Below are 13,455 nucleotides of genomic sequence, written 5' to 3'. Positions count from 1 at the left end.
GAAACTTCTTTATAATAATATAAATTGGTATTATTTTGAACATGAACGTAAATGTAAATAAATTAAAAGCAACTTTTCATAAAATATATTGTGTCCCCGCATTGAGTCGCACACCTCGTTTAAAAGAGGCACCCTGTCCAGTCCCCACCTCTGGCCATCCCCATCGCTGCCAAAACCACCAGCACACGCGACGATGAGAACAAAATGGAGCAGACCTGATATTTTCCTTAAACTATATTGATATTGCCAGTCGAAATAAGCTACATCATGATAAAACAAGAGCAGTGAAGATCAATTGGAATTCAGGAAACAGGCAGAAATGCATACACATCTTACATTGCACTAATGAAATACTTTCATTTCTCAATTTTAAAAAAGTGTGCATACTTTCTACAATGTCGAGACATTACTTTTGTCCTTCTTGAAACTATATGATGTCCTTGTCATAAATGTTAAAAGTTCTTGGAACACGTTACCTCATGACTGGGTTATTGTGATTTGCATCAGTCTTCATGCGAAATCTGTCAAGCACAGTGAGGTAAGCATCAATTTCTGCTGAAGTCTTTCCTCAAAGCTTGACACAGTAATTCTGGATAGTTTGAGATGCTATATAATTTATTGTGCGGATATTTTGCTGATGGAGCTAGAGTAAAAAAAGTCATCCAAGCGTGAAAGGGTTGTTTACTCAAGTTTATTCATGACACTGTAGAAGTTACATTAATAGCGAAGGAACATGGGAATTGTTCAATTCACAACTGCTTTAAGCAGAACAAAACAATCCACCACTCAGTTGGAAGTGGGAAAAAATATATATCCGTAATGGGCAGAACGCAATTTTTAGGCTGACAAAATCGTATAATACAAAGTGCCTTGAAACAATTCGACAGTGTAATATAAATGAACAATAGCTTGAACAAAAAGCCACACAAAATATTGAAAAGCAATAAACACATTTTGCGATGGTTGTCTTCGGATTGGTATCAAACTGCCATGTTCCAAATGCATTTTCTGACTATTACACCAAAGTATAAACACGGACATTTAGGTGGAATAAAGTGAAATTTGTAAGGGTTACATATTTCATTGTTTGTCATGTGTCTGCTCCGTTCACCAGGGACAAAAGTTCATTCTTTATGCTCGTCTTCTTCAACGGCAATGGCCACCTCTGCTCCCTCCTCTTCATCAATTTCATCGTGGACCACGTATCCCTCTTCGTCGTCTTCTTCATCCTCTGCCACTTCAAATTCTTCTTCGCCCTCTGCCTCACCCTCCTGGTGCTCCAGGTTCTCCTGCTCCTCCTCGGCGCTCTCCATGAATGCCTCCTTCTCTCCCTCCACCCGCTCCTCCTCCTCCTCCGCCGCCATCTTTACTTCCTTGGCTGCCTCCACCTCGGTCTCCTGCTGCGCGGCTGCCTCGACGGCTGGGGTGCCTTCCTCGGCAATGACGGATTCCTTCTGTCCCTCTGTTGCATCCACCACCATGGAATCGGATGCCTCCTGGCCCTGTGGGTTACCAGTAAATGGATTTTCTCCCTGGAAAAACCAACAAGGCTATCAGTACAATGTCCGCTCCAACACTGCAAATACAATTAGGTTGATTTACATAACCGCGCCCAATCCAGTTTTCCCCGCCTACGACTCGGAAGCCGGGCTGGCTGAAACGCCGCTGTTCAAGTGACGGCTAAGATGGTCAAAGCCAAAAGGTAAGCAAAGCTAAGATATCGGCAGGGAATAACAGGAGGAATAGTGCTACCGGTATTTGTGTTTTTGTGATGTGTTGGCAGGGCACATATGGGACACTAATTGACAAAGAGTAAAGCTAAATAATGGTGAAAGATGCCCACAAATGTTAAAAGTGCACAATTTAGTTTCCCGATATCCAAGTATTTTTATTACAGTGAAGCACTCCATATTTTGCCTTTTTGCGTGTCAAGTCAGCTTTTATTGTCAAATATGCTCTATGTGTAACATACAGCACAGATGAAATTACTTTCCTCTCAACCACAGTGCAAACATGTAGTGCATTGAACACACACAGCTAAAATTTACGTTAAAATTCCATAAGACATAAGTATATAGACATGCTAAATAAAAACAATTATTTCATTTATTTATAAAAAATTATAAAAAAAATACATGAGTTTTTAAATTGAATGTATCTTCCTTTAATCACTATAAAACTCATCTCATTCCCTTTCTTTGTGCTCAAGACAGGCCAAAACAAAGCGTTACACCTTTGAGCCTTCATGTGCAATCTTAGCGCTGTTAAGATTGACTGCATCCCCTCTAATGCCTTCCAGGTGCCCCCCCTCCCCCTTGTCGTTTGGGGCTGCATGCCCTTACGTACCTTGAGGTAGCTCTCCAGCTTCTTTCCAATGACTTTGTGGTTGAGAATGCTGCGTGCAACCGACAGGCTGGATTTCTTCGACTGCTCCATCATTCCCTTGAATCACACAAAGGGAAATCCGTCAACGTGCATTTCTGAAGAACATTTAGAAAACAAAGTGGGATTGAGGGATGTCCCTTTCATAAAAAGAAAAACAAACGTGCATATACCTTGCGATTATAGTTATGGTCAGGGCATTTGATGTGTTTCTGAATCATGTGAAGCTCCATGGGGATGAAAATGTCACATGCGCTGCAGTGTGCAGCTTCCACTTTCTTCATGAAGTGCTCCATGCCAAGATCTGCAGCAGCGTACGCAAAAACCCGCCAATCAGCAATGGTTTGACTTTTTTTCCCCTTTCCGACCAGATCACCAGGCCCTCAGCTGGAGTCGCTTACCCTTCGTGAGGTCCTGATCTCTGTACATCTGGCAGAGGGCAGCGCTGTGGTGTTCCATCTGCTTGACGATTTGGTCCATTTTCCTGAACTTATTCAGCAAGTACTCCTGGGATTCAAACAGGGAAAGCGTTCAGCTGCGTGCCGCACATTTGTCGTGTTCAGTCATACTGTATTTCCTCACACAAGGCTTTTCTGGCAGAATGAGGCATGCACCATTTGTCAGGAAACAAATCGTATTTTGATCCGATTCTTTTTGGGCCGATGATGAAATATTTAACATGTTTTCCAAATGCGGCACTCTGCAGGTAAGAACACTTGTTCTTTAAACTCCACCATTAACTTCACCGTTACAGATACGACGGTTGAGCAGGCAGACGCAATCAGGATGCCTCTAAATAATGTCTTGTCGTTGGAAAAACCACAAAGCATGCAAACCATTTTCAAGTGAGCGACTGCTAATCACCTCGAGGAAGTCTGTGGTTGGCTTGGAGAGTTGGCCCGACAGGAACTTCAAGTGGTCTTTGTGGAAGCGACTCTCCAGATGTCGTTCCATATCATCCTTGTAGAATGATTTGAACTTGCACACAGAGCACGCAAACATCACCCTGGAGGCAGGAAATGGGACAAGTTGGCGTTTAAGCTTGCCGCCAAGTTGAACCACAGCATGAAGAACTGCTGATGTACGCTGAGAGTGGCCAGAGTTGAGTTTTTAATTTCCCTGCTCACCTATCCTGAAAGCCCCTCTTCTTTTTCATTTTTGCAGATTTGCCCGGGGTTCGGGGAGGAGGCTGTATTTCCTGAGGCGCTGCCTTCTCGGTGCCATCGTCCTGTGTAGCTGCACCTGGGAGGAAGACGGGAGCGGAGCTTAGTTGTGCAGAGACACTCTGACAATCAGCAGCATCAAAAATTTTGGTGGAGCATTATCAGAGCTGCCAATCTATAGAAATTGACTTGAATTTGTCAGAATTTCCACATTTAAAAAAAATTATGTCAAACACACGACCGCGGGACAGTTATTGCAGTATATTATGTAACACAACCCACCCCGAAAAAATAAATAAATCAAATACTCACTACACTACATTCATTGTCACTCATAAATGATGGTTACATCATGTTATTTTGGTGGAAAAAATATATACGCTAGTGGAGGGTGACATGAGTGTCGTTCGTTTCCCGGATTATGTGGAACATGGCCAGGCTGCAGAACTGAAGCATTTTACAAATTGGAGGGAAAACTAAACCGTCCAGTAGCGCCGACTGGTCACACTGGTGCGACCAGCTTTTACAGTTGGTTGCACCAACACAGAATTGGTTGCACCCATTTTTTGGGGGGTGGCACAGCATGACCACATTTGCTGATGTATAGTTGTCTCAATTGGCATGTTGTAGTTTGGGAGAACGTAAAGATTGACAGGGACTGATGTACTTGCAAAACTAACAAAAACACACATTAATTTGGCCAATGAACCAAAAATGTTGCGATCAGTGTTCCAAGCGTGACATTGTGATGACCTAATAGTGTTGTCGGGTAAGTTCAACATCACTCACACCCATGACCCTCTGTGTGCTCACCTGAAGTTCCATCAGTAGTCTCCTGAAGGAAAAAATAAAATAAAATAAAAATACCACAAATATTATTCATCATCTTGAGCGGATGGTGTAGTTGAGCGCAACCACAGGTAGACATGGTTCCACTCATGTGCTCCTTCCATGCGGTGCAGTTGTGATACTCACCGCAGCTGCAGTCGTTGCCTCGCCGTTGTCGCCATTTTTCTCTTCTTTCTCTGCATGGACAAAATGGTCAAGCACAAAGTTTTCTAATGGGCTCACTTTAGTTGAAATATGATCACGCCAACTAACATGTGCCGCATGTCTGCAACGTACCCTCGAAAGCGCCAGCATCTGCGCTTTCGGTCCTGTTCATTTTCGACTCTGGCTCATCTGCGGGAGTGAGCATCTGCTTTCTCTTCTTCTGGACATCATTTGGTGGTCTTACCTGCTAAAGTTCACCCAATATAGACTTGAGAAAGGATCAAGACATACTTTGCTTTTATTTTTTGGGGGGTTGGTGGGCAAAAACAAGGGCCCACATTAACTGCCCCCCCCCCAAAAAAAACTGCGCCAGACCTAAGTTACACTGCCACTAAATCTAGTTCATGAGTGAACACCAGAGCAAGTTAACATGTGATTAGACGACTCACCTGCCAGCGAATTTCAGCTATTTTCTTAAATCAAAAATGACCTTGCTAAACATTCGACTGGCGACAAAGGCAAAAACAAAAATGCCTTTTTATGTGTGCACACTTCACTCCTCATCTCCAGACAATGACCCAAATAAGAGGGACTGTGATATTGTGCAGTTAAGAAACAAAATGTTTTCCAACAAACCCTTTGGGGTGTACTTATTTATGTTAAGAACACAATCAGCTATGCAATTGATAGATCAACCCTCGCAGATCCTGGGGTCATTCCTCAGGTGAGGACCAGAACACACGATGAGGCTGCATTCAGCCATTTTGGTCCCCAGCTATGGAATGGCCTGTCAGAGGACATCAGATCCAGAGACTGTTGATATCTTTGAGAGCTTAAGGCACACCTTCTTGGCTTGGGATTTGGAAGAACATAACTATTTTAATTCTTTTAAATCAAGCCTTTTTTTTCCCCTGCACCAGTGTTTCCTCATGGGAGGCCTCAACGCTGGGAGGTGTGGCAGCTGTCATTCTTGCCAGTGTGGATGAGGTCCCCCCCTTAGGTGCTCTTTTCCTCGTATGGTTTCTTTGTGCCTTGCCACGTCTTTTTTAATACAGTTCATCAGGGTGTGGCGCGAGCACAGGCATGCCTGTGGCGATATGTATCTGTACGTTGGGGGAGGGTCCCCTTTTTATGTTGTATTTTTGGTGTTTGAATTGCACAGCACTTTGAGTTGCATTTTCATGTATGAAAAGTGCAATATAAAGATTGAATGATCGATACAAAGAGACCCCCGTTGTTCACGTCTGGTTACGTGATGCGGCAAAAGTGGAGGCATATAGGAGCGGTGCCAAATAGCAGTCAGTGTTAGCACAAAACATCGAGGCTTCTCCTAGAAAGCATTTAAAAAATAAAAAATAAAAATCACTGGGAAACTGTCTCAAACCACTTGACGTTGTGTGGGGGTTAAACCAGGGGCACTTGAATTGGTGGCAGATGTGTCCGGAATCCAATTTAACACGAGTTTGAATGTGTTTGGTTAACTCAGAATACAGCACGTGTCCAAGTTATGGGTGCGTGTATGACTCGTGCAAACACACTTTATCTCAGTTTTATTCACCCTGTCTCAACCCCCCCCCCCCCCACCCCACACACACACACACACACACACACCACCCATTGAAATTTACCAATTCTAGGTCACCTTCTATTAGTGGAAAAGGTTTTGAAATCAATCACGAAACCCAAAAAGATCAGGGGTGGGGGGGGGGGGGATGTCACAGCACATCTAACCATGAAATTTGCTGCTGCAGTGAGAAGCACAAAATTGCTTGTAGCTTACAAAAGAGCAGTTCAGATCCACAAAGAACTTGACATTACATTGAGTATTGCTAATAAATAGTGGGCAGAGTGCGGTGGGCAAGTGATTTAAATGTGGGTAAATGTCAACAGAGCGGGCACTGATGTGAAAGGCTGGCTGGCCAGTTGGACTACGGTCGAGAAAGGTGGCAATCAGAACAGGCTTCTTGGCCAGTATCTGAATAGGGGTTCCTCATTTGGCAGGAGGTACTTACTTTGTTGAGGGGTCTCTTGCGGCCTCGCTGGCGGCCAGCCCTCGGGCCCCCTCCAAAATGCCTCCCGGGAAAGTCGTGGGGCCCTTGGGAGGGACCCTGGTGGAAACCTCCACCCTCTGAGTACATGCGGTTGGACAGGAGGGATGGGAGCTTGCCTCGACCACCCCCTGGGGAGGGACCGCTTCCCCGGCCACCTCCGCCAAATGGCATGGGCTCTGACCTGTAGCCCCCAAACCCTCCGCCAGATCCTCGACCTCCAGCGCCTCCACCCCTTCTGGGGGAATGACGGCCTGCTCCGACCCATCCTCCCCCACCAGAGCCGCTGGTGAAGGACTCCCTCATATTCTGTCGCATTTTAGCGACTCCATAAGAAGAGGAGAGGCTGTTGAAGCCACCTCCCCCTCCTTGCCCCATGCCCCCCCCGAAGCCCGAGCCTCCTCGCTGGCCCAACAGCATGTTGTCACCACGGCCATCATCACAGCCATAGCTACCGCCACCGGATCTGAAGAGATCTCGGGAGGAGGAGGAGAGCGAGTCGAAAGAATCGAACTGGCCAAACCTGCGGGATGGAGGGAGAGGGGTTGATAGAGAAGAGCAGAGAGCAAGGCGGGAGGCAAGGAGGGCTGGCAGGTTTGGATTGCTCCATCAGATACTTTTGCACCTTCGCGGTGTCGCCATTTTCTTGTCAGATCACAAGACGGACATCCACCAACACTATGGTCTGCTTGCAATATCTGACAGAAAACATTGGAAATCGCCTCTGATCGGTACATATACAAGAAGTCTTCCAACTACATTTTTCACTCAGAGGTCAACCAGTGTTGCCATCAGAGGTGGGGAGGGGGGGGGGGGGGGTGCAGATTTACTTCCTCTTTCAAGAATGAGCACACCAAAGTAGCCAATGGCGCTTTGAGAATAATAAGACTACAGCGAGTACAAAAACAAGCTTTAGGTCTTTTCTTCTAGGTTCTCGGAATAGCAGACAGCCATGAGCAATTCGCTGTTGTAAGGCCAGTAGCTTGAAACTCATCTTGTGTGTGAACCTTAAAACCAGAGCGCAGGGTTAGGTCACATGGATGAGAAAAGCAACGCTTGTGAATAATGTAAACACAGTGAAGACGGAGGACGGCGTTCAAGGCGTGAAGAACGAGTAAACAAGTATGCCGATACCAGCAACAAAAAGCAAATGGGTTGCCTCAGACTTGGAAGAATGTGAACCAACAAAATGGATGGCAAGGGAAGCACATTCGAATCTGGCCCTAGAATGCTTCTACTAGTCGCAGTCATAAAACAACATGATGCCCAGCTTTTTTTCCCCCTTCATATGGGGCATGTGTAAAAACAACAGCTCAAACACAAAACTGCAAAGAGTAAGCTGAGGAGATGCTTGATCTTTTCATCACCATCACATGATCCACAGGACAAACGTGCATGGCATGACATAACAATGACGCAACAATAAATAAATACAAAACGACTTACCTGTCACCTCGGCTCTTCATGCCCCCTTCCAGCTGAGTGAGCATGTCCAAGCGCTGGTTAATTTTGGCAATAACTTCGTCTGCATGCGTTATCTTTTGCTGGAGCATGGATGACCCAGAGAGGCCTCTCTTGGAGTTACCGCCTCCGTAGCCCCCGAACCCCGACATGGAATTCTTATAATTCCCACCAAATAGATCAAAGTTTCCAGAACCTAATAGAGATTACAGTATTATAGAGGCAACACTATAACATTAACTATTCATTCATATCTCCTTATTACAGCACTTGCACTATCTCCCAGGTGTCAAAGTCAAGGCCCGGGGGCCAGATCTGGCCTGCCACACACTTTTATGTGGCCCGCGAAAGCAAATCAAGCACGTCAAGTTCCACAATGCTTGGCATAGTCTGAACCAAAAATTCAAATTGTCATATGGAATCTCCAATAACAGTCATTATAATTGACTTCAGATTGGAAAAAATAGTTATTGATCAATTTGTTGTGCGCTGTGAATTTAATATGTGGAGGGGGTTAAACATTTATATGGTTTCCCAAAATTCATAACGGCCCTCCAAGGGAAACCGTAACTACAATGTGGCCCGCGACAAAAACCCGTTTGACACCCCTACACTAACTGTTTGACCATTGAGCTCACAATTGGGCTGTATTTATACTTTTATCATTTATTATGGCTACAGGTCACACCTGAAACGGTCACCTTGATGGAATTTACTTCATGGAATGAATAAAGTATCTACCTACCACCCAAACGGGCAAGATATGTATGAGAAGTAGAAAATGTCCTCAAGTGGTGGAGTTTTTTTTTTTCATTTCACAGGCATAATCTATCTAATGCGGGGTACACACATACCAATAATCTTGCACAATTATTGCAGCCCTAAACCCCCTTCTGATCAAAGTCCAGATTCTCTCATGTCCCTAAAATATTATCATGTGGTGTGGGTGAGGTCCCGTTTCTCATCATACTTTCTTCATCCAATCAAACGTTCCATAAAATATGTATGGTGAGGGCTTTTGTCGGCCCACCGTGATCCGTTTTGTCGTCGCCCTGCCTGAACCAGCAGTGGCCCTGTATGTTTGTGATATAATACGCCAAGTTTCAATGATTATTTCACATTTAGGGACTTTATATTGCTTTATTTAAACCTTTAAGAAATATTACTTTTGTGTAGTTACTTTTTCTTTGCATGTTGTGTTTTATTTCATTGTATGAAATCTAAGCACATATGTAACATTTGACATTCTCTGACCTTTATATCTTGTTCAAGCCATTCCTTATTCAAGGATTTAACCTCATACACAAAAAAAAATCAATAAGGATTGATCCATTTAAGTGGATACAACTAAAAATAGTGAATAGAAACTTTTTTTTTTAAAATCAACAAGAACTTTTTGATTTAAATCGATCGACTTTAAAATGTGTACCGGCCCACTGACAGTCCACTGACGCTGGCTTGACAGTCAGAGTGTCCCCGGGCCATTGTTAATGTTAAGATGCAATAAAACACATCTTTATTTATAGAGTGTTTTCACAACCGCTGTGTTAAAAATAGGTATGCATGTACCCCGCCCAGCTATCTATCTATAGTTGAGTAAATGAGCAAATTCTGTATATTTTAAAGTCATGTCCTCGTCTTCTGTCAGAAAAGGTCCTTCGATTGGATACGCTATAAATACAGTTGAGTTGAATTATTTATATCGTGACAGGGAAAACTGACTCAAGGTTGGTCTGTATATGTAATGTAGTCAGGATCAGTGCATCATATCAAATACTGTATTTCCTTTACGTGACAATTTGATTTCAACCACATCGCTTACCTCTGTTGCCAGACCCTCCACGACCCCAATTGGAAAAACCTATAAAATACAAGCTTAGTATCAAATTGGGCCAAAAGAGTGAAAGTAATTGTACAAATACGATTAAGAATGGCAACTGGGATTTTTTATTAAGTATGATCAACAATACGTAATTCGCATTAGGACGCTTTATTATTTTTAAACATGCGGTGATACGAATTACAGCGACCGTAAGAGTCATGTTGTTCAGACAGCCATCTTGATACCAAACTATGATGTTTCGTGTTAACGAAACGTTGAAATCGTTAATTTGGCAACGTGCTAACAGCCACACGCAAATGGCTATATGCTAACAATGATGAGTTAGCTTAACGATGACGAAGAAACAAACGACGGCTTTGCTATTTGAATGCCAGCACACGTTTTAACGCATTAAAGGAAACGATTTACTATTTCACACATAAGAGACTTTGATTTGTGAAATCAAGAAATAAATCAAGTCTGCAAGGCTTCGAGTCCATGGCAATTGTTTGCAAGGGGTAAGGCTAGCGGCTAACAGTAAGCTAAAAATAAATATATAAAGCGACGAATGTAAGGCAGAGTAAGTAGTGCTCCGTCAGCTAGATATGTCACGACAATAGAAGCATATTTACTTGAGCCGTAGTTTCTCCCTTCCATCGTATTTTATGGTCTTGTGAACGTAAATAGGCCAAGAAGCGCTTGTTCTGAATACACAACAAGCAGAGACGCAGACAACGAGCCGACCCACGTCACGTGATCACAGTGACGTCACGTTGTGTTACAGCGCGCAGCGAGGGGCGTGGTCTACACGTCGTTCTTTTGCAGGGGAGCTTTTAGCAAGAGCTGTGAAAAGAAGCCACCCAACCCCCAGTCAAAAATATCTGTGGATGCCCACAAACCCTTGCTTGAAACTCTCACCTTACATCCCTGGCCCTACTTTGGAATCCCTTCTTCACACCCTAATCTTACTTTGAAACGCTAACCTTATTTTGAAAGCCTTTTTAAAAAACCCTAATGCTATTGTGAAACCCAACTTTGAAACCCGAATCATAGTTTGAAATGCTGACCCAAATTTGAGGTTTCAAATTAAGGTTTCAAAGGAGGGTTAGGGTTTCAAAGTAAGGTTATAAACTTGACTGAGGTTTCAAAGTTAGTTTTAAATGTAGGCTAAGACTCTCAAAATAGGGGTTCAAACTTGGGCTAGGGTTTCAAAGTAGGGTTGCTCAAGTAGGCTCGGGTCAGGTTTCAAATTATGGTTTGGTTCCAAAGGAGGGATTTAAAGTAGAATAGGACATCTGTAAATCACACAACAAGGCCTTTCCTTTGAGATTCATTTGCATTTATCACAGCAGCATTTCTTCACCCAGCCACTGAATTTCTAAACCTTACCAATTCGTTTAGTAGTGTTGTGTGTGACATCGATAAACAAAATCACCTCCGCTCAAGAACATTATTATCAAAAGGTGATGCTAATTTCCCCTTGTACCATATGTCTCCTTACTAAGAAAATACCAACAACCAACCCTTTTTGTACTGATTGAATCGACGCTAAAAATCGCCCTGATCGAGGAGTTTGTTGGAGCCTCAAGGGGGCAGCAGAATTTCATTATTCTGATACTGTAAAACCTGTTGCTCAATTGTCACAAAGGGAGGCATGACATGACTAAAAGATCTGGTCTGCTTTGATCGTTGCGTTGTATTTATTCTCCCCCTCTGTATCGCGTAATCCGGAAGAGGGTTTACTTTTATTTCAGTTAGCTTGTCAAGCCACAGCGCATTCGCAGCAGTGTGAAAATAAGCCGAGAAGGTCGCATAAGACCACAGTTCAGTGTGTCAAGGAAGTGTCTTTTGCTTTTTCTTTGGCCTTCTGCAGCATGATTGTTTTTGCCGCAGTTTGCATTGTGCATATTGCGCCCAGACTGCTCTGTACTGTACTTCAGTTTTGTCAGTTCATTTGCTTTCATTTCTTTATAAGTCTACATAAGAAGGTGACTGGGGAGGCATTCACAGCACCACACTGTCGTCGGAAAAATTCAATGAGCGGCAAAATGTCTTTTTCTGGCAATAGACCACATGCATGTCAACCACAAAAATCTTCTACTCAATTTATTTATTATACTCATAATCTCTCAAGGGCAAACTGAACCCAACCCACTCTGCTGTATATTTTGTGCCGCACACCACAAAGAGAACCACATCAGACTCATGCAGGCATGCAAGGAGACTTGTCAGAGTGAAAACAAAACAGTGTGGCGCCTCTTGAGCTGAGGGCATGGGGATGACTTCTGCTCAAGGGCACTTCAATTATAGCCAGCTGTCCGACAACGGTTGCCATTTTCACCTTTTGTCCACAATGGGGCTTGAACCAGCCCAAGTCCTGACAGATGAGCGACTGCATGTGCTAAAATCACGACAGTTACATTTCGGCAGGGGGGGATGTTGAGATTTCTAAGAGCCCCCAGACAACTCATAAAAACATGAACAAAATTCTCTTTGATTTCAAGCAATATTGTTTTAGTCTCAATTATCTCGCACTTTATTTCATGGCCTAAAAGCATCCAGTACAGCGCAGTTATTGTAGTGCTCCTTTTAAGTGACATGCCTGCAGCAGATGCTAAGCTAACGTCTGTGCTCCATTGCATTTAAAGCGACGGACTCCGCTGCTAACATGGCCATCTCATCGATCCATGCATAGTTTTGATGAGAACGTTGCCCTCCTAACATGGCCGCTCATTTCACAAGCCGTTTACCCTGCTTTAGTCCACACTCTAGTCTGTTAATTTATCATGAGGGGGCAGCGTAAACCGGACACACGTGCTACAGTGCCATTTATTGGCTTTATGATGAATTGTGGCAAATTCTGGAACCAACAGACTTTGAGAGGAACCATGAAGGCACATAAAACATATGAATGGAAAGAAAAGTTTGGCGTCGACTTCCCCTTTAAAGTGCAACTATCGCCACCGACCTGCGTCCTCGTGTCACACTAGCTGGCTCTTCGCGAGCATGCAGATTATTCAGTCCTGCACAATTCTGCCTCACAGCAATGTTTGTTTACATTAAATTTGCTTTCAGCTGTGAGTGATTACGTTGCTTCATATGCACTGCAGGAACACTGATTTCTAATTCACCTTGCTTATCTTTGCTTATTTATTATCCATCCATCCATTTTCCGATCCACTTTATCCTCACAAGGGTCATGGGGCATGTGGAGCCTATCCCGGCTGTCTTCGGGCAGTAAGCGGGGGACACCTTCAACAGGTTGCCAGCCAATCGCAGGGCACACAGAGACGAACAACCATCCGCGCTAACACTCACACCGAGGGATAATTTAGAGTGTTCGATCAGCCTGTCACGCATGTTTTTGGAATGTGGGAGGAAACCGGAGTACCCGGAGAAAACCCACGTAGCCACGGGGAGAACGTGCAAACTCCACACAGGGAGGCCGGAGCTGGAATCGAACGCAGTACCACTGCACTGTGAGGTTGGCGCGCTACCCACTGGACCACCGCTTATTTATTATTTAGATTAAATTCAAATGACTCTTTTCCTTTTTTTAAACTTCCATATCTGAGTTAATATTAAT

At 43.8% G+C, this 13,455-nt stretch overlaps 1 protein-coding gene across 2 annotated transcripts; it reads right to left on the bottom strand.

The window, feature by feature from the left end:
• Window positions 1–675: 675 nt before the first annotated feature.
• On the bottom strand, window positions 676–10,654 carry akap8l (A kinase (PRKA) anchor protein 8-like). 2 transcript variants are annotated; one of them, XM_086119924.1, is made up of 13 exons: window positions 10,502–10,654; window positions 9,870–9,908; window positions 8,033–8,243; window positions 6,551–7,109; window positions 4,671–4,785; window positions 4,521–4,570; window positions 4,359–4,380; window positions 3,510–3,624; window positions 3,247–3,388; window positions 2,784–2,889; window positions 2,556–2,686; window positions 2,347–2,442; window positions 676–1,502 (listed from the first exon to the last, which is right to left on the bottom strand). In XM_086119924.1, exons 1-13 carry the CDS (start codon window positions 10,524–10,526, stop codon window positions 1,125–1,127), a joined length of 1,989 nt encoding a protein of 662 aa, XP_085976050.1. In that variant the 5' UTR covers window positions 10,527–10,654; the 3' UTR covers window positions 676–1,124. The 2 variants fall into 2 exon arrangements, with proteins under 2 accessions (XP_085976050.1, XP_085976049.1); XM_086119923.1 differs by having other exon boundaries at window positions 676–1,532; window positions 10,502–10,653.
• Window positions 10,655–13,455: the final 2,801 nt, after the last annotated feature.

The sequence above is a fragment of the Hippocampus guttulatus genome, chromosome 9 (genome assembly GCF_054856545.1).
Source record: "Hippocampus guttulatus isolate MCC_2025c chromosome 9, RoL_Hgut_1.0, whole genome shotgun sequence".
Lineage (NCBI taxonomy): Eukaryota > Metazoa > Chordata > Actinopteri > Syngnathiformes > Syngnathidae > Hippocampus > Hippocampus guttulatus.
Note: the sequence above shows the minus strand (reverse complement) of the source record. Positions and strands in the feature narration are given on the sequence as shown.